This window comes from Pollicipes pollicipes, unplaced genomic scaffold, assembly GCF_011947565.3.
Source record: "Pollicipes pollicipes isolate AB1234 unplaced genomic scaffold, Ppol_2.1 Scaffold_3812;HRSCAF=4468_pilon_pilon_pilon, whole genome shotgun sequence".
NCBI classification, from domain to species: domain Eukaryota; kingdom Metazoa; phylum Arthropoda; class Thecostraca; order Pollicipedomorpha; family Pollicipedidae; genus Pollicipes; species Pollicipes pollicipes.
This window is the reverse complement of record NW_023596380.1, coordinates 63,648-85,000: the sequence shown is the minus strand read 5'-3', so window position 1 is coordinate 85,000 and position 21,353 is coordinate 63,648. Positions and strand designations below refer to the sequence as shown.

Sequence of the window (21,353 nt, the reverse complement as noted above, 5' to 3'; positions counted from 1 at the left end):
TTTTCCAAGGAGAGCAAACCAAACTGGGGTTTCCTTTCGCCAACCTTGTCGAGAAGAATTCTTTGGAGTTTGTCCAGTTTTTCAAAAGGGTCTCTTAGTTATATGCAATAGAGACGAACATCCCTTGATCTAGTGGGGACCTCTGGTCTTTCCAGTCGGGGCCTCCTCATGGGCTGGTGGGTCTTGCTGCTTTCCCTAGGCCTCGTAGGTGCCTGAGGTAGCCTCCTCCGAGTCATGTGAGGCCTCGCTAATTAAAAGGGCCTGCTTTTGGCCATCCATGGTCTCATGCGGCCAGGTATTGTCCGCGGCCTGTCCAAAGGGCGCCCCTTTTGACTTGATGTAGCATTTTCTCCCGGTCATCCGGGGCTTCTTGTCGGTATGGTGGGGCGTCCCGAAATTTCAAGGGGGACAGATAGATGTGCTTCCCTCCCGAATGGCGAATGGCAAGCGGTGCCTGGTGTGTTTCAAGGCCGTTTGCCTTAACTGGCGAGACGCAGTGCCGGCAGTTCATGCCAGCCAGCAGTGGTGAGTTTCATAAAGCAAAACTAGCAACATATTGTTTTTTTTTATTGCATGATTAAAGAAGATGAGACGTCGACAGGTACAACTTGTCTCTCTCAGATTTTCAGCACGATTACAGGCTTCTCGTGTATAGACAGAGTCGGCGAAAGTAACTAGTTAAGAAACTAGTTCGTGGCTCGGACGGCCATGCCATACAAACTAAACACGGTGGAAGTTGTAGCTCTTCAGTTATGAAACTGCCCAAAGTTGGCAGCTTCATAAACCGACCACCGAAGTTGGCGAAACCACGTTAGTTGGCGAGGTTCAGCTTGCATTTATGCCGTCTGACAACCATCTCCACGTCAGAAATGAGTTGAACGCATCTTTTTCCAAGTGCAAAATAAATCCTGAAGCTAGATTAAAATCTGAGGTGGGTTTCTGCCCAAGCAGCCACCCGCGTGTCCCTAACCAGATGCCTCCTCTGAGGGCCCCAAGCTCACTACAGGACGAGCGGAATGAAGACGTGCGAGGCGGCAAACTTATAGATTCTTGAAGTGCATGGCGACATAAGCATGGGTATCGGTGGCAGAGGCGAAGATTGCGACACTGCACAATGTGAAACAGTGGAGGATAGGCCCTGGCACCAGCAAAGCTATTTTTCCATGATAGGGTGCACAGCGTCGACCAGCGCCTGATTTGCGTTAATTTACGACCAGGGTTCGGGGTCTCGCCTGTGAAGCCCCGGCACGAGCGGACCCCGCGGCTGCCGCGTCGGGTCGGTTGACCCATGCCTCTCGCGTGACCCAGGCGCGCCCCGGGCGGTTCGGCCGCACCCGGCGCCGGCCGGCTGTGACATACCGGCCACATATTGGCGCCGTGCGGCCGCGGCCACTCAATTGGACCTATCAGCGCGCAGACAATATTGACCGGGCCTCTCCAGCGCGCCGGCCGGTAAACTGCAATATGAGGTGACGGGGCGGCGTCGCCCTGTCCGCTGAGCACACCGACCGCCCGCGTTTATGAACTGCACGCCAACAGTCCACCGCGGCGGCGCGATTAAGGCGCGTTTGTTTAGCGGAGAGCTGGGCGCCATCGGTCGCGCTGCCCTTCCCCCGCCCCCTGTCCTCTCCTGGTGTTGGATAAGCGGCCAGTGCGCGCCGTATAAGGGAACTTGGAAAAGCACGGACCCCCGCAACAGGTGGACTAGTGTGCGCATACCACGCATGCGCCGCAGCTCTCGTTGTCGCGCCAGTCCGTGCAGTGCATCGTGGAAAGGATAGGCGGCGTTGAATAAACGGAAGTGAATGGGTGGCGAGCACAGGTGTGTCGGGCACCATGCGTGCAGCTACGGACGGTCAAGGTCGAGTGCACGCATGCGCATCGCTTGGGCTAATGTGGGCAAGAGCGCTGGCGTCCAGCAATAATTAGGGGACTCCAGTGGGCTGGTGGTCCAGCAAATAGGCATTATGTAAGACTCACAATCTGGGTCAAGCGGGCATACGGGGTCGTTGCGCTGGCCAGGTGCCGTGTTTATGCACATAACCTTCACTTAGCCTTGAAGATTTATTTTGCGGAGGCATGTTTTGATCACCGTGCCCTCATCGCACACTCGCTCATTTCGTAGCGAAGCAAGCTGGATAATAAGCTTACTTTCATTCCAGTGGTGACTACACACGCTAAACTCGTCATCAGACGCACCACACTGGTTAGTTTACTTTCGTTTTGCGCCTGTCTTACTATCTGCTATGTCTGGCTGGGACCCTGTTTAGTAGGCGCACAGAGACCCGATCAACTCCCTGGAAGATATGCGGTCTCGGATGTCAGGTGGAAATGGGGGATGGGGTGTAGATGAGGTCTTAATCTGTTGATTCACACAGGCGTGAGCGGAAATGTGGGATATTTGGTCAGTAGAGATCTAAACTGCGCCGTACTAGCCAGTATATTGTGAGTCATCCAAAGTTGCGGGCGCCAGGTGTGCACAATGCACGGTGCCGGCCACCACACCGCATGCAGCAGCTTGGCGTCCGTTGTGCACCGTTTGCCTTTGGTAGATGCGTGCATTTAGATGTTGTTGCCGGTGGGTTTCCCCTGCCATACTGATGTGTCGACAGAAAGTGAAAAAGAAATTAATCTATTGTGTGGTAACTTGGTTGCCATGTTGGTATTATGAGTCCGAGCTTGTATTGCTGGCCGCTATCGACTTGTTACGTGCCAGCAGGTACTGGCTAAACGACCCCAGCATGAACAAATCGACAGTGTTTGCTTGATAACGTCGTTCAACCATTACCTCGAGAGAGATATTGAATGTCGGTAACTGTCGGTATAAGAACCGTGAAATTACAATACCGAAAGACTAGGCGCTCAAAGCCCTTCCTGCTGATATCATATTGCTATTTTTAAGGCGTGCAGTAGCACGATTTGGGGCTCTCTATCCCAGCCCCACGGGGACTTCGCCGTATACACTGATGACACACTGCTGCTGCTACATCGCGGACGCCAACACCAGCCGAGCCTGTCAGGCTGCTGGCCACGACGGCCGCTTCAGTTGGCGCCGGCGGCCGTGTCGTCGGCCCGGCCGCTCGTGGCGCGGCGCGGCCCGCCTGCGGACGCCGCTCGGCGGCCGGCGTGGGCTCTGGCCGGACGCACCGCCGCCGGCGGCCTGGCACGGCCGTGTCGCCGTTCGTCGAATCCGTCCCACCGCCAACTGATCTGACGCCAATTCTGCGATTGGAATCATACGGCGGCCGGGCGGCAGGAATTGAATTCTCCCGCCGGCGACCGGCCTGTAAGCCGGACGCCCCACGTAGAGGTCACTGGGGGCGCGACACTGCTCTCCCGGGCCGCCGGATGCTCGCGAAGCGAGCGCCCAGCGCGGTATGCTGCGCCGCAGTGCCGCCAGGACAGTCGCCGGGACGATAGACTGTACCTTAGTACCACTCAGGCAGCCGCCGGGACGCTGGATTGTATCGCGGTTCTGCTCGGGTAGGCGCCGGGACGGCAGGTTGTACCGCAGTACCGGTTGGGCAGCCGCCGGGACGGTGGATTGTATCGCGGTACTGCTCGGGTAGGCGCCGGGACGGCAGGTTGTACCGCAGTACCGGTTGGGCAGCCGCCGGGACGGTGGACTGTACCGCAGTACCGCTCGGGCAGCCGCCGGGACGGTGGATTGTACGCAGTACCGCTTGGGCAGTCGCCGGGACGGTGGATTGTACCGCAGTACCGCCGGGCAGCGCCGGACGGTGGACTGTACGCAGTACCGCTCGGGCAGCCGCCGGGACTGGATTGTACCGCAGTACCGGGGCACCGCTAACGGTGGATTGTACCGCAGTACCGCTCGGGCAGCCGCTGGGACGGTGGACTGTACCGCAGTACCAGGCACCTGCTGATGCGCCGCGGTGTGTGTGTGGTGGTCTGGTTCGTGGTATGATAAACGGGCCACGGCCCTTTTGGACGCCAAGGACATCAAATGACTGTGAACGAGTAAGTGTGACGAAGAGTTGTGCACTTTTGCGTCGATATTTTGCGGTTTTTGTTTGGATTTGGAGACACCCCTGTGTATGTCGTAGATGTTTCTGAACGTTGCTTCTTGTCGCACACTGAATCCATCCAGGTGGAATTTTGATAAGCATGCTGGCAGTGGTTTAATCGCTGTGGTCTTAAGTGTCATATGTGGATATATTTCAGCTGGAAATGTTTATTCTCACAGCAAATGATTTTGTTTTTGCATGTCATTACCTACCTTTCGAGCATTCAGTGGGGAACACTGCGGCGAAACGCCGTGCATTTTGAACCTCCAGGGTATATTTAGCGTCGATATTCTGGAGGAAATGAACGCTTTTCTAGTCTCCACGGAGCTTAAATTAAGCCCATCAATAGAAAATTCGCTGTGCAGCCAACGATGCGGATTTTCTTTCAGAGTAGATGGCCTGGAGCGCTACGCTTTTACCCACTGGTAGTTTCCATTTTTGATTACTTTCCCCGTAGGGAACTGGCCCGCTGAGGTGATAAAAGCGGAATCCTTCTGAAAGGCGTCATTGAGAACGGAATGGTTTCCCGGGGTTTCGCCTGTCACGTATGTTTACGAACGGCAAAAGTACACAAAGAGCGCAACGCGCCCGCGTGTCCGAGTCGCGGTTCACCAAGCCAAAGCATGGGTTCAACCTGGGATCACCGCGCCGAACCATGGGTGCTGAAGCCGGTCTACCTGATCGCCGTGACACGGTGCTTACGTTTCAAATGAGAAGCGTAACGAGCGTTGGGAGGGATCCATTCGACCTCGCAGCCAGTGCCAAGCGACATACCGCACTCTGATGCACTTGGGCGCGAGCCAGTGGTTGATTAGCGGCATGAAATTTACTACGCCATCAATGATGTTGAAGTTGAAACGCGGTCTAAGAATGAATAGCTCACTGCTGCGGCTGCACGCTAATGCTGGCGATACAATTGATGATGAAACGAACGGGGTTCTAACTGAACGACCATTAATTCTTGGACTGATGACTGATGACTGATGACTGACGTGCGTTGCTGACTTGAGCCGAATACCTCTGTCCGGCCTTCTTAGGAGCGTAGCATGCAAGCGGTCGGCGCAAGGGAGGCAGGATTTTGCCGTCTCCTGACCGTGCCAGGAGCGCTGTGTATGAGACGGCAGTGTGATGTCGTTGCCTGCCGTTCCAGGAGCGCTGCGTATTGGACGGCAGTGTGATGTCGTTGCCTGCCGTTCCAGGAGCGCTGCGTATGAGACGGCAGTGGGATATCGTTGCCTGCCGTTCCAGGGGCGCTGTGTATTAGACGGCAGTGTGATGTCGTTGCCGGCCGTTCCAGGAGCGCTGCATCCGAGCGGGCACGCTGACCGTCAACTACCAGAAGGTGGACGTGGACCACCGGCTGCGGCACAACGACCTGCTGGCCAATGTGGTGCACAGGTGAGTGGCAGCCGGCCGCCGCCTGTCCGTCCGTCCTCACGCGTCGTTCCGCCGACCGGCACGACCGCGTCGCTATCGGAGATTCGATTGAGCGCCGATTCAGAGGGTGACTGTTAGCGGCTCGCCCCGAGCCGTCGGTCGTGCCGACCTGCGCAGTTACTGCTTTGGCGAACATGCCCCTTTCCGCTGTTCGGGCATCCTTCTTTGTTTTAGTGCTGTTGGAGGCGCAGAGTGACCGGTGCGTTCTGCATCTGTATCCATCCTTCCAACCCGACGGTTTTCTTTTATCTTCACAGCAAAGTTTTCATTCACGAAAATTCACTGCCTTTGTCTTGTTTCTCCTCTTCTTTTTATCCTCTTACCACACAAATGAATTTAACTCGCTGTTTTATTTCCTAATCCGCCTTTCAACCGCCTATCATACGCTCATTCATCATAGCTTGAATCTAAATTATCTCCTGTCCACCGCTCCTGGTCCTGATCTCTGCATTGTCGTCGCCGCGACAAACCTCTCATCGCGCACATCACACGACCGCCAGCGTCAGTTGCGCGGAACACCAAAGCTGAGCCTTAGGCTATGTCACACCAGCCCGCTGCCGGGCTGGCCTAGCTCTGTTCCGCACCGGCGCCCGCCTGACGTGACTGGGAGGCTGGACCCCCTCCCCTTCCCCATCCGGCCCAGCCCGGTCCCCTTCCCCGTTGGGTGGCGGTCGCGCCGCGTGGACGGCGGCGTCGCCCGTGTGCTCCGGGCGTTTTTACTGCGGACGGCCGGCGGCGATTTATTGCGCGCCGGGCCTCTTGTGGGATTAATGGCGGGGCGGGTCGGTGTTAGCTGCGGTTCCGTGGCGTTCGTGGCGCGAGCGGCGCCGCGTGGTGGACCGAACAGCCGGAAATTGGGACAAACTATACCGAACATCGGTTTGTGGCGTGGTAAAACCGGCCCGGCCCGCCGGAAATAGATCCGGCCACTGGTTTGCGTGAATCAAATCCGCCTTTGGCTGATGCTTGGGATGTTTGGCGTCGGCTGCCTTGAGCCGATGCCTTGCCAAGGGACGGCCAGATATTCGTGCAGTTTATTCAGTGGTGGTTATATGTTTTGGTTCTTTCCCCAGCTCTGGTAAAAGACGCTTACATGTTCTTTCAGCCACGGCAATCCAGGGGAGGGTTCAGGTGTTCCAAAGACTGGGCGTGGCTTTCAGATGTCCTGGAGAGCGAGCTTTCAATCAGTTGTCCAAACGTTTTTTCGTAAACTTCAGGTGAAGCCATTTATTCCGGGCTTTCATTTTACTTACATGTATCGTTAACAGCCTCGGACGGCGTTTGGTCCTGCCGTTTGAATAATAAGTTACGTAAAGATGTGTTTATTTATTTAAATTAACTTTTAGGTTACTAAGCCTTCTTTAAGTTATCAAGCCTCCTTCTACTATTACTATCTCAACTGCCGCGAGTCGCCAGCTATTAAGTGGACCCACATGCACTTTGTTTCCTTTAGATCAGATCAGCCTGGTAGCCAAATGGGTCAATGGAGACAGGCTATGGCTATTTGCCTGCTGGTGTTTGTTACTCAATCCTAAAGAAAATGCTCCACATTTGAAGATATTGAACCAAGCACCAGATATGATTGAACATGCTCGCTTATAACTGTTGGTATACTTTTAAGTGGACAAGACTGCTCTAGACCACATATTTTTCTGTAAAATAAATGTACTGATTAGTATGTTTTTGCTTGGGTACGGCATCGTGCCTTGCACAACATTGATTGAGAGCCAGTTGACAACCGGTTATATCTAGATATCGTGCTTACGAACGCCGTAAATGAACGACTCGACAATTCTATTTTGGGGGGCTTTATCGCCGCATGACTAAAGGAATGACGGGACTTGAATGACGTTATACTGGCGTCATGGACGTGAGGGCGACCTTGAAGTAGTCTCCCCGAAATAGCCTGCATGTCATCGCGGGCGTGTAGATGAAAAACTAGAGGGGTTTAGGCTTTAGGAACGGCAGGGCTGTAAACTGAACCGAATGATCTTCAAGACGGCTTTGTTAGTTCAAACCCCCATACAAACGTGGACCACTCCCTGAAACTGCATCTGGCTTGCGTTGGCTTGTGGGACAAGTAACTCGGAAGTCTGGTCAATCTCTCCGTCTGAAACTTTAACAACTTTCCGGGACTGTATCGCATTACTGTGGCGGTGCAATGGAGTCCGAAAACCGTACTGCAGTAACTCCTAGTATATTGGTGGTCGTTAGCTCACTTCATAATGCCGACAAGAAAGGAGTTTAAGACATTTCCGTCTTGTGTCAATTTTACCCATTTTTCCCGAGGTTTCTAATACCTTTGCTAATATGCTCCTGAAAGTGCTAGCACGTTAACAAAAATATTGCGTTCTGATCTAAGAGATTTCCAAACCTCGATGTTTGGTGTTGAGCTTAAGCCTCGATTTGATAAGCCAGGATAACGATAGTTGATACTGGGCCAATAAGCTCACATGCCAACCTGAACAATTTATGGCTCAACACTAAAAAGAGCTGCCGCTACGCGTTGCCGCGGCGACCGGTCGTCCCGTCATTCCCACACCTTGCCGATGCATCCAGGAGGGAGGGCGAGGGGAGAGGCGTGAATCGAGAGCAAAGCAGTGACCTGCACCGGGCCGGCGGTGACGTTCGTCGTGCCGGCAGCGCCGAGCCAATGGCGAACGCGATACGCCATCACCATACATCAGGGCCATTTCGTTCGGGCGCCAATAATTTGCCGCTATCAGCCATCCAGTGCGCCGGTCGCATGTCGGACGTGGCCAGCTGCCCCCCCCCCCCCCCCCCCCCCCCCTCCCCGGAGCGGCGGAAAGTCCCAGGTGGGTCCCGGAGCGGACCGGACTAAGTTGTGCTGACGCGAGCTGTTACGTCGTAGAGCTGCCTCGACTTCTGCTGTCGTGGGCCGGCACTTTCGTTAGCGTGCTCTGTGGCGCCGCAGACGGCGTCCCGTGTTCAAACAGTAGAGCCGCGCAATCTGTACACCGCAACGGTTCGAGTTGTGTGTCTATGGTAATGACACCCCGCCGAGTGGCGTGACCTTTGACGAACCCTCACTCGGGTCTCGAATAGTGTCGCGCCGTGCCGGCACAGTCCAGCGTGCTGGGGGTCGAGTCTGCCGTCGCAGCGTGTCCGTCTGCGCATGCGACACCGCCCTGCCGTCGCCCGTCGCCCGTGTCCAGTCGCCACTGACCTTTTCCCCGGCCCGGTAGCCGATTTTTACGGTAGCGCGCCGCGTCCGCGCGGCGCCGGTCGTCTAACCCGGCGTGCTCCGTACTCTGTCGGCCCGTCCTGCCTGTCCCGGCCGGCGCGTGGCGCCCGGCAGCGCCTCAGCCCCTGACCGCGGACTCACGACTCCGCTGCACATGTTGCAGACACGAGGTGCCCATCACGGCCGACCCCGTGCCCCTGGTCCATATCGACGAGGATATCGTTGTAGTCGACAAGCCCTCGTCGATACCGGTGAGTGGCCGGGGCCGGCCGCCTGGCGGAGAGCACCGCCATCCGTTTTCAGATGCGCGGCGGGCGCGGTGAGGAGGCGGCGGCGCGCGGCGCTGGGCGCCGCGCCCCGCCGTTCGGGCGGGCCGGCCGGTTCACGACGGTCCACGGTAAGTGCGCATGCGCATGGGGCTTGCACGGGGCTTCGTGGCGACGCGGCCACCACCGCTGCATGGGGGCTCCGTGGAGCCGCGTCCGCAGAACCCTCTCCACTCCCGCCGCTGGAGGTCCGGTCTGTTTCTGTCGACATCTCTTTTCTGTTTCTTCAGAGTGCGCACGTGTGACGCCGGGCTGGTGTGACCGCCCTCCCCGACCCGCGCGCCACCTGGCGGGCGTCACGTGACCCGGGCCACGTGACGAGTAGCCCTCTGATGTTGTTGCAGACACGAGACTCCCGTGCTCTCCCGGCCTATGGAGATAATCCACTTGTCCGATGAGCTGGTGGTCCTGGATAAACCCTGTTCACTGCCGGTGAGTACAGGCCCGAGACCAGCACTGTACCTCACCTCTAACAGTAACCCGCCCCACCCCCCGCCCGCACTAAACGGCGCGCAGAACACCAGCCGCTGGATGCCGGGCGATGGCCGCCGAGCCGGACAGCGCGAAGTCGCCGCCGTCCCTGTAGCAGCGGCGCGGTCCCGACAGCGGGACGCCTGACGTCGCCGACCTGTCGCCGAACCGGACCCGGGCGGCCGGAACCGCCGACACCAGCGGAAACGCACCGCTTCCGCCCGGCCCGCCCCGCCCCGCCCCGCCCGCCCGCCGCACGTCATCCCTCGTCTGGGACGGAGGAGGCTGATCCCGGCCGGATCGGCCGCGACGCCGGCGGCACGGGCTCCGGCCCGAGTCTCGGGCCGGCGGTGAGGCCCCGCCCGCCCAGTCCGTCTCGGCCGCGATGCGAGGAGACGCCTCTTCGACAGACCGGTCGGTAAGCTGGGCAGGGGACGTACACGGCGACCACGGAGAGGCGTGCAGCCATGAGGAGCCGCCAACGGGACCCTTCGAGGACGTCGGTGCGACCAGCGCCCGCTCACGACCACCGGGCAAGTCTTGCTTCTTTCTGAGAAGCCGGCTCTTGAGTTACTCCAGTCAACAGGCTCAACAAATACTGAGTGTGATTGCCCTCCCCATGCTTAGACAATCGGACGAGGCCGAGTACCAGTGCGGAGTCCGGATTGTAGTCGGTTCAAGTCTGTTCAAGTTCAAGCACAGGAATTCTCCGTCGTGTGATGCACGGTAGGGTTCATATCACCGTCCTGGCGCGCTGCTTCAACCCGCAGTTTCGGAGAGTTTTGTCGGCGGCTTCCCGGTCCCACTCACATCGCAACGAATTTGTTCTCTCATAAATACAGATTGTTTGTCCCATCGTGGACTTGTTTTGCGATAAACTTTCTCCACGACATGCTATATTGCATCGGATTTTAGCTGTCCGCTTTTCTGCTAAGCTGCGCTCTCGTCTGGCGTGCCGCCCTGCCGCCGTTTCGAGTCAGGCCCGCACCACCTTGCTCCTGTGTGAACCATTGGTGTATCGCAGTCCATTTATCTTCCAGTGTTTGATGCATGTGTGAGAATGCGGTCCTCATCTGATTGAACTGGTTTCCGGAACAGCCCGGCAAGATAAATGATGGCCGTCGATTTGCCCTGCTCTCGCTTGTCTGGCTGCTGAACGATCCGGGCTAGCCGTTTGCGTGGGGCAGGGGTGGCGCAGAGCTCAGAGGCCCACCCCAGCTGTACAGACATCGTCAGTCTTGCCTCGCGACACCTGAGGTCCCAGTGTTGCTTGTCGGTTCGGCCGCTCTCTCGTGGAAAGTGGCCGAGCATATGGACCTTGCGGGACATGGTCACACGGACAATGATCGCGTGCGCTTCATTCATGTGAAGCCTGCCCCCACCCCCGCCCCAGCCCGTGGCGACGGGGAGTCGCACTAGGGTCGCATCATGGAGGTTTGTTCATTTAGCGAACCTTATTCGGAAGGAACGCTTTCCTGCACGGTGGAGAAAGGTCGGTTGCAGTCATAGACTCCTTCTCGCTAGGTCCTGAGCCTATTTGTTGGTGGGGAGACGGACCCAGGGACCGCCCGCCGCCTCAATCGCCGCCTGTCCAGCAGAGCAGCGGCTGACGCCGTTGGTCGGCCTCAGACCGCGGGGGGGGGGGGGAGCGCCATCCACCGGCCGTGTCCAGCAGAGCACAGTCCTGACCCCGTCGGCGGGGGAGAACAGGCGCTCCGTTAACGTCGTCCCGCCTGTTGTTTGCGTTGGCGGTCGGCCGCATTCCGGCGTCGCAGGAGCTGGGTCGGACGGCGGCGGCGCGCTCCGCCCACGCCCGCCTGTCGCCGCCGCCGGCCCGGGCCCCGCCGGTGCTGGCAGTGCGCCGCGCTCTCGCTCCGCTGCCGAACCCGGCCGCCGGCGGCGCGCGCCGGCCGCCGCTCAGCTGGTGGGAAGCGTCTGCTGGCAGCGGGCCGCCGCCGCCGCCGCCGACGACGACGACGACGACGACGACGACGACGACGACGACGGCGACGACGACGACGACGACGACGACGACGACGACGGCGACGATGCCCGGCCGCCTCTAGGCGCGAGTGGCCGCCCGAAGGCGTGCGGCTCGGCATGCTGGGCTCGCCCGCCCGCGCGCGAGATCCGATGTTCGCAGGCGGGAGTGTTCGCCCGCACAGGAGCGCGGTAACAGACACCCACAGAGGCCGAGCACGAGAGCGGTAGGGCCCGCCGCTGCCGCACGTCGACGCGGCGCTGTCCGCAGGGTCACCTGTTGCCGGTCGCTCTACCGCGGCTGGCAGCCGGCCGGCCCGGTGGCCGCCGCGCCAGCCGCGCGCGCCCGACAGGGCGCTCGCTTCCGGGCCGGCGCGTGATATGCATTGTGTTGTGTGCGGTATTGGCAAGTGACGCGCCTGGCTCCGCAATGTGCTCCGGGCTATTTTGGGGCGGTCTCGGGTCGGAGGGCATGCTTGACCTTTGTGGGGAGAGGCTGGATGCAATCCAATCAGTGTCGGTGCCTGTCCCTGACTGTGTAACAAGCACACCGACTTTGGTCAGTCTCGGGGGACGTGATACGATCGCACAAAGAGCCGAAGTAGCCTCTCCAGTCCTCTTTTCATTAGCGCTAGGCAGGCGTCGTAAAATAGCAGGGAAATCATTCAGGAACGTGAGATGTCGAGCGCTGTTGAATATCAGCCGATACATTGGCTCGACGTAAATAATAATTAATACAATGATGGTTTTTGGCTCGAACGAATAATGTGTGGTATTCAGGTTGAGTTGTACTCCTGATTCAGGGTGTCATCAGCGATCAAAGGGCGCGTTGGCCAGCTAGAATTTGGCCGCATTCTTCGCACCCCTAGTTCAGTTTGTTCAAGCATGCCAACGACAGATTTCCAAACGCACCTGAAAGACGTCAGGCATCGCAGGCGTAATCTGTCGAACCAAGAGTTGCTTACGGATGAAGAGGTTCACCTCGAAGGCGGTTCCAGTCGATCCCAGCGGGTCGTTCCCAGAAGGCGGGTCCCAGTCGATCCCAGGGGGTCGGTCCCAGAAGGCGGGTCCCAGCCCATCCCAGCGGGTCGGTCCCAGAAGGCGGTTCCCAGTCGATCTCAGCGGGTCGGTCCCAGAAGGCGGGTCCCAGTCGATCCCAGCGGGTCGGTCACAGAAGGCGGGTCCCAGTCGATCCCAGCGGGTCGGTCCCAGAAGGCGGGTCCCAGTCAGTCGCAGCGGGTCGGTCCCAGAAGACGGGTCTCAGTCGGCCGATCGTGTTCAGCGCTGGCCGCTTTGCACGCCTCTCTGAAAGGAGACGCGCGCCGTAACTTGCGCGCGCGCATGGGTACGTGCGTGCATTTGAGGGTGCTGTCGAGTGTCACAGTTCGTGCGCGCGTGAGCGCCGCGGTTGTGAGTCGACCAGGAAGTGGACCATACTCGTCACGGGTCTGTCTCAGCACTCGCTGAGCGGAGTTCTTGAGTTCGTCTCGACACCCGGTGAGTCGAGCTCTTCGTGAGTTTGTCTCGACACCCGGTGAGTCGATCTCTTCGTGAGTTTGTCTCGACACCTGGCTAGCCGATCTCTTCGTGATTCGTCTCGGCACCCGGTGAGTCGAGCTCTTCGGGAGTTCGTCTCGACACCCGCTGAGTCGAGCTCTTCGGGAGTTCGTCTGGACACCCGGTGAGTCGAGCTCTTCGTGAGCTCGTCTCGACACCCGATGGGTCGAGCTCTGTGCGGGTCTGTCTCGAAACGTGGTGAGTCGAGCTCTTCGTGAGTTTGTCTCGACACCCGGCTAGCCGATCTCTTCGTGATTCGTCTCGACACCCGGCGAGTCGAGCTCTTCGTGAGTTCGTCTCGACACCCGGCTAGCCGATCTCTTCGTGATTCGTCTCGACACCCGGCGAGTCGAGCTCTTCGTGAGTTCGTCTCGACGCCCGGTGAGTCGAGCTCTTCGTGAGTTTGTCTCGACACCCGGTGAGTCGAGCTCTGCGCGGGTCCGTCTCGACACGAGCTGTAGGTACGCTCGCCGTTGGTTTGTGGCGCCGCCCCGAGCACAGCGTCCTTCCGCGGCCGCACAGCACCCCAGGGAGCCGTGGGCGGGCTCGTCAGCGCCCTCGTCGGTCCTTTGCCGCGGAATATGGGCAGGTAATGGATGGAGAGGAGAGAGGGAGGGGCTCGGCCCGTCTCCCACCACGGCCGCCGCCGCCTCGGCGCGACACGGTGAGGGAGGTCTGGCTCCTCGGCGTGGGCTTGCTCGCTGTCGTGTGCGTTGATGCCTGGCCGCCAGCGGAAGGTAAGACGTGGGTACTGCCGAGTAAACCGCATGCCAGTAGTGCTGCGGATATTCCGCGGCCGTAGTCGGGTTCTTGTAGATAGGGGCTTGTTATCTTATCACGTTTGCTGTACCCACCGCGCGGAAGTGTTTGCCGGGTAGCCTTGCTGTGGCATGTGGACGTTGTCGTTAACCGCAGTATATCGAGGGAAACGAACGTTTTCAGCTCCTGGACATTTCGGGCACGGCGCTGTGCTGTCGCGTGCTGTGTGTGGACTTGTGACATCGTTTGTCATCTGTGGTAGCGTTCAGCTTAGCTGCATGGGTCCCGGGACGCACTTTGCGTGATTTGATTCTCGTTCCAAATGCAACCAATCGTGAAATTGGGCGCAGTTGTACTGGTGTGACAGGCTGCTGCTAACATCCGTGTCTAATTCAGCCGATCTGTACATTGGTTCAGAACACGAAAGGCGCGTCAGTGATAATCTGAAATTGGTTATCAGTTAATGGAAGGGGGCATTGGAAAAAAAAGTGCAGGGCTTTGCGGCTGAGCAAATGTTTCAATAACACTTGCATGTGTACGGGGTTAGCTTGGGGTGTGCGTCCTGCTTCGCCGACCCATCTTCTGAGCTTAATCGTGTGCGAGGCTGTAGGTTTTGTGGAGGGATGTTTCGCGGTTTTGGTCCCGACTTTTCGAAGTAAAGTTGAAGGAAAGAGGCAGCAAGGAGCCGAAAGATTTTGGAATTTGTTCCATGTTGCAAAGTAACGGTGATAATTGGCGAGAAAATCAAAATATAAAGGACTGGATGCTTTGGTTGAAGCCTGGCCGCATGTATGCCTTAAACATGTTTCTTGCGTATTTACAGAAGTTCTATCAGTGCCGCCCAACTGTACGTTGTCTGAGGTGTTAAGTCGCTGTTGCCATATGAACAGTGTCCTTTTAATGATCAATGAAATTAAACGGACGCTTTCATTTTTGAACTAACATGGTCTACGCGCATATTTGGCAGCGAAAAGAAAAACTCGCTGCTTCCAGGCCTGCTCCGGGTATATTCGTCAAAACACGTCTGAAGTCAAAGGCGTGGCGTTTTTGTGTGTGCTTCCCAAACCAGAACTACAATACGTGATGTGTGCGGAGGCTTGCTTTGTAAAGAACTACGTTTCGACACACATACATCCGAAGCTAAATACCGTGTCCAAGTGACAAATGACGCCTGGGACTGTCCCGTGCGAGCTCACGCCCGCCTGGGACTGTCCCGTGCGAGCTCGCGCCCGCCTGGGACTGTCCCGTGTGAGCTCGCACCCGCCTGGGACTGTTCCTTGCGAGCTCGCGCCCGCCTGGGACTGCTCCTTGCGAGCTCGCGCCCGCCTGGGACTGTCCTGTGGGATTGTCCCGTCCGCCTGGGACCGTCCCGTGCGAGCTCACGCCCGCCTGGGACTGTCCTGTGCGAGCTCACGCCGCCTGGGGACTGTCCCGTGCGAGTCATGCCCGCCTGGGACTGTCCTGTGCGAGCTCGCTCCCGCCTGGGACTGTTCCGTGCGAGCTCGCGCCCGCCTGGGACTGTCGTGTGCGAGGTCCCGTCGGCCTGGGACTGTCCTGTGGGAGCTCACGTCCGCCTGGGACTGTCCCGTGCGAGCTCGCGCCCGCGTGGGACCGTCCCGTGCGAGCTCACGCCCGCCTGGGACTGTCCTGTGCGAGCTCACGCCCGCCTAGGACTGTCCCGCCGCGTGGACGAGCCCGCCGCTCGCTCGGCGCCGGCCGCCGGCGGCCTTACGCATTCCGTTGGCGGTCGGTTGGAATACCGGTGGGCGGCCGCGGCCCGCCGCAGACGCCGCGCGGCGCGAAAAATACCATAAACCCCGACTCAAGTGATGGCCAAGGCGTGAAATGATCGCCAAGTACGTATTTGGCCGGCGGCGGCGCCTTCGGCGAAATGGCTGGCCGCGCGCGGGTGGCGAGCAGACGATCGGGGCGTCTGGGAGTCTAGGAGTCTTGGAGTCTGAGGGTCTGGAAGTCCGGAGCTTTGGGGGTTGGGGAGTCCGGGCGTCTAGGAGTCTGGGAGCTTGGGCGTCTGGGAGTCAGCGCAGCTGACCTGCGCGGCCGGAGACGGTGGGCTGGGTCGACTTCAGTCAGTGGGCTCGGCTGATCTACAGGCCCGCCCTAGGGATTCGCGATAAGAAATGGCTGCTCCTCGGGGCCTACAAGTTTGTGGCATATTCGTTCTTTGAAGAACCTGGGTGCTTTTGTCACAATGCGTCCGTTATAATAGACCAGTATTTTGTGAATACATCGTTGCAAAGCGGCAGTAAAAAAGCAATGCTGGAAAAGCAATTACTGTAAGCTTCACCCACTTATCAAAACCGGTAAACAAAACACTACAGCGGTCCAAATAACGAGAATGCGCTGGGAGCGTTTTGTGCTCGTCAACTGCAGCAAACAAAAACTTCGGCGCGCGGATGCCCGGGGAGCGAGCCAGCCCCTTCCCGAGTGGATTTCCCCGGGCGCCTTGTTAATCTTGCGACGTCGCCCGGCGCGGCTCGAGTCGGTCTCGGTCGGCCCGCGACGGCCGGCTGAGCCCCGCGGCCCCGGGCTGGGACCCGACGCCCTGCTCGGTCCCAGTGCCTGTGGTCGAGCCCGCAGCCGTCCGGGAGCTCCGCAGGTCTGCCGATGGCGGGGTCGCGGCTGGGGTCCACCGCTTCGGTCTGTGCTCACGATAGGCTTGTGTGCGACCCCCGGCTATGCAGGGAGCATGCAACTTGACCTCGTTGACCTGGAAGTGTGATGGGGTGTGATGCGACGCTCGTCTGTGCTGTGCGCCCGGTTCGCTGCAGTGCGCGATGCGCACTCTTCACCATTCGTGCTGCCTGCACCCACCTGCGCAGAATGTGTATGTCGTAACTGGCTGAGCCGATTGCAGCGCGTGTGAGTGCCTTGTGCCGAGCAGCCGCAGCCCGCTCGCCGAAGCTCTGGCCGGTGTCGTGTCGGCCCTCGGGTGCCGCCGGTGGGGCGTGTGGTCCCATGTCCCGGCACCAGCGGCGACGCGCGTGGTTCCACGTGTCATCGGTGCCGGTGGGCCGTGCCCTGCACCAAGGACGGTGCGCGTGGTTCCACGTGCCACCGGTGCCGGTGGGCCGCGCCCGGCACCAGCGGCGACGCGCGTGGTTCCACGTGCCGCCGGTGCCGGTGGGCCGTGCCCTGCACCAGGGACGGCGCGCGTGCCGCCGTGTGTGACCGGTGTCGCTCGTCTGCCCCGGTCAGGTGCACCCGTGCGGCCGCTACAGACACAACACGGTCGTCTTCATCCTGGCCAAGGAGCACGGACTGAAGAACCTGCGCACCATCCACCGGCTGGATCGCCTTACCAGCGGTGAGAGAAGAGGGGCACCAGAGGCGATAGGGGGGGCGCAGCTTAGACTCATGAACACAGTATCACTTGCGTGCAGCTAGCTTTATGAAGTCGGGATGTAGCCAAGCTTTTCTATTTTCGTGGTATGAGCTTGTCTACGACTAACGCCTTAGTTTCACCGAATTCAGTCATCATTGGTCTGAATGTGTAGGTGGACGATTGAGTGCGACGTTGACCCCCCCCCCCCCCTGCCGAGATCGGAAAAATAAAAGAGCAGGTGACATCAAATTTACAATTCATGTAAGCCCGTGTGTGCATTCACTTCTGTCAAATTTAGAGATACTTACGTCATAACCTCTTGGTCAACTAAGGTCAAACAAAGCCACCTCAAGATCGGTGTACGGAGTGCTCTTAGACCTCCTTTGACCTTCACGAAGTCCAAGTAAAATGCCTGTTGACATTCCTGTTGTGTCAGTCTGTTGCCGTGGCGGGTTTTGATTTTCGAGGATGGGTGTTGATTGTGACCCATGCTACGTCTTATGAGTGTGGTACGAGTGCATCTTGATCCTGGATGCCTACAGACGTGCCCAGTAGAGGCGAAAGTCACGCTGCCCCCCCCCCCCCCCCTTCCCCACATGATTGAATGCCATCTCACTTTGATGGCCTGGGGCATCGCCGGTTTACTAAAAAGGCAAATTTTAAAAAGGGTCTGCCAACTTTCGAGCACATCTCCAAAAACCCTCTGGTGACACTTCGTGACCATTTATGTCAATAATACCACTGGGAGGGCCTAAGTGGCGCCGATGGCACTGCAGCGCGGAAGATATAGTGAGTAAATGGATGTTTTTGGTGCTAATTATATATTTAAGAAGTTAAATTCGATTATTGGTTTTGGTGCTGCTGAAAAAATATGCCAATGGACCTTGATTATTGCCTTTGATGTTGCTGATGTAATGAGCAAACGAACCTTCCTTATTGCTTGTGGGGCTGCCAATGTAATAAGCAAATGAGCTTTGGTTATTGCTTTTGGTTCGGCTGATATAATAAGTAATTGCATTTTGATAATTTTCTGTTCTTTATGATGCGGTGAACGTGTCGGCAGAACAGTACGCTTATTTTTAATCATTGTAGCCCCAGATTTCGTTCCTGGAATTAGCGATCTTGTGGCACACAAGACATTCAAGTCAGATGTTCGTCGTAGCCTCTGCGGATATGCAAGCGGGACACGTCGGCCCTGATTAAAATTTGTATGCTCAAGATAGAAACACACTTGTTATTAGGTCAACATACTAACGATCTAGACATTAGTGCATATAAATCGTGTCAGTCATAATGCATTCCTTCATTTATGGGTATGAATGGCGACAATAGAATTGAATGCTTATGATTGGCAAACGGACATGATAAGTCATTGAGTAAAGGCTGCATTGGTGAAGGTTTCAACACGTGAGGTTCTGGACCACGTAGTATGTGGCTGCTACCTGCGTTTTTAACACACACTTGCGACGAACTGAGCATTCAAGTAGACAATGTTCCCCAAAGCCGAAGTGCGCTTCGAGAAGAGTCACTGCCTTGCTACTCGCCTTAGGGCAAGAATCAAACTCATTGTATGGCGGTTCGTTGAATTTGCATAAGCATAGTCTCATTTTTGGGCGCGTTCTTTTCTGCAAAAGGTGTGTTTCGAGCTCTCACAGCGTTCTTTGCATACACCTTTTGATCAGTCTGTGTGTTGCGAACGTCACATGAGACCTGCATTCGACAAAGTAAAGCGAATAAAAGATATTAGTTCTATTGGTACTAGCACTACTTACTAGTGCTACTTACTGTTGCTACTTAGTTCTACTATTACATAGTGGCGAGCGCTTAATTCAACGGCATTTCTTCCGCCGGTGGGGTTATTTTAAGTGCAAATTCTGGGTTACTCGGAAGAATTTCGAAAAAAGCTTGCGTTATGGACCAAATAGGATACGTTTGGTATAACTATGACTGAAAAGTACAACAAATATTTCATTCTCCCTTCGATTCAAGCCGAAGCGCACGGGGGGAGTGCAATGTTAATTCGAGAAATAGCGGTACACCCTCGTGACTGCCCCCACTGGACTGCCTTCAGACGCTATTTGGACCGCGTGAACCGTTCCATATATCAGCTACCACGGCTGGATTTCACTGCACAGAGAACACGCGCTCGCCGCTGAGTACGCGCCGCTTTTCTTCATTTCTACGTAACGAATTCAGGCGAGAAAACAGAGGCCTTTGCGGGATGCCTGGCTTGACGCACCGCTCCCATTCATCGGGTTCAGTTCCCGGACAGGCGACACGAATGCTGGCCGTGCAGTACAATACTTTTCTGCCCCGGCGGCATGCGGAACCCGCCCCAGGCAATGGCGTCTTCTGTCTTCTTTTCGGAGCGATGCGTGCCGCTCGGGTGGGCTGGGAGTTGCAGCGGCGGTATTCTCTTCCAATCAATGGACGGAAGGAGGAAATGCGACTTCGCGGCGGCGGTGTGGGCGAACGTCGGCGTGGGCCTGGAGAGGACCCGAGGCCTGGAGAGTCAGGATCGACTTCATGCTAGGATCGGGCCGTTGCTGTCGCTGGGAATGTTCGGATCGCGTTTGAACGGTCATTTGAACACTAGCGGAAAACTTGACGAATGTCGTGCAAGTAAATAAAGATACGAGTGGTCAATCGTTAAAGAAAACGCATTTCGGGACTCGTTAGAATTCCTTTTTAGTTGCATTGATATCGATAAACTGTGCTCATTTTCATACGAAGTTGAGAAAGGGGTTTATGAATATCCACATGCTTAGTCTGCTCAGTTTTACGTACTCGGTTGCCTGAAGGTCTTCTCCATGTAGGATGTAATATATTTATGATAAAGGCATGGCCTTTATCATGATTATGATAATGGTATGCAATTATTCAAGATAATAGTACGGCCCTGGACAGTGCCGTAGCCAAGGGGAGCTTTGGCCCCTGGAGGCAGGGGCGTGGTTTCGCAAAATGCACCAAAATGAGTGGGGTGGGGGCGGCCGTACAGGGAAAAATGACTGAACTTTCCCACAAAAATACGCCAGCGATCGGGCTGCTTCCCGGATTTTGCTCACTTCCCAAAGATTGGAGCCGGAGCGCCCCTTCTTCCCCAATTGAACACGAGACCACATCCTTGACTGGAGGTGACAGCAACTCCCTCTCTCCTTTGGGCCCGAGTCTTTAATACTTCTTGGCCTTTTCAGGCACCTAAAGCATAAAAAGACACGGCCCAAGGGACATCAGAATAGGATCCCGAGCCTAAAATGCTATTCCAAATAAAAAAGAAACTGTACACCTCCAGCGACAAAAAGGGACCCGTTGGCTGGAAGAGCCCCTGCCGCCGGATTCGGCCCCCTCCTGGGCAAAATCCTGGCCACGCCACTGCTCCCGGAAAGTATCGACGCGCGGACGGGACAAAGGCACTTCCAGCCGGAGATAAGGATGAAGATGAAGAAGCGAATGTTTCGCCGTAGACCATTTCAGGTGGGAGGGAGAGATAGAGGAGATCGAAAGCGAGCCCTATTTCTAGATGGACACGAGCCGGACCACCGCCCGTTGACTGGTCGGTCACCAGGCGGCTCCACCAATCAGGGCTCAGATTAATGGCCTCGACGGCATGGTTTGGACGTTCAGTTTCCGGTGCCTGTTACTGATGGAGATGGACCCCGACGACTCTGTGTTGGGCCAGCCTTCGCAGTCTCAGAGTGCTGAATGGCATGCCATCGTCTGGCACTGATTGCGGTGTAGTTTGAGATGCGAAGCGCAGCATCCGACAGCGGCTCGACGAGCATCTGCGAGGCGCTGCACGCAAGGTAAACTCCTTTGGCAAACTTTTTCGAAAGCGTACCCCCAACGAAGCTTTTTGGCAAACTTTCTTTTTCAAAAGCGTACGCCCAAAGTAGCGAAAACATAGCCCGCGTCTTTTTGGCTTGAGTATGCGTAGCAGCGGCATGACTGACTTAATCACCGAGTTAGATGATGGTGATTTCGTTTCTTCATTTTACAAAAAAAGAAAGTTGCGGTCAGCAATTCTTTCCGTCGACGGCAAGTCACACCCCATTTGTCATTCATAGTATGCTGGAACATCCAATTTCAATATGTGTGTCAGGGCTCTGGCATCTTATCAGGATATGATGTGATGAGAAGAGGACACGGCAGCTGCCCGCGCAAAGTACGCTGGACGGTGGCGTGTAATGAATAACAAGTATAGCACTTCCTTCAATACCATGCAGGAAAAATGTAGTTGAATGCGTCTG

General features: G+C 56.9%; 1 protein-coding gene across 1 annotated transcript in view; it reads left to right on the top strand.

Moving 5' to 3' along the window:
• LOC119093010 (RNA pseudouridylate synthase domain-containing protein 2-like) overlaps window positions 1-21,353 on the top strand; it is a gene marked incomplete at its 5' end in the record, with an annotated part of 88,295 nt that overhangs the window by 46,788 nt on the left and 20,154 nt on the right. Inside the window, 3 exon segments of the mRNA XM_037215903.1 lie at window positions 5,326-5,426; window positions 8,834-8,921; window positions 16,980-17,088. Coding sequence (XP_037071798.1) covers window positions 5,326-5,426; window positions 8,834-8,921; window positions 16,980-17,088 — 298 coding nt within the window.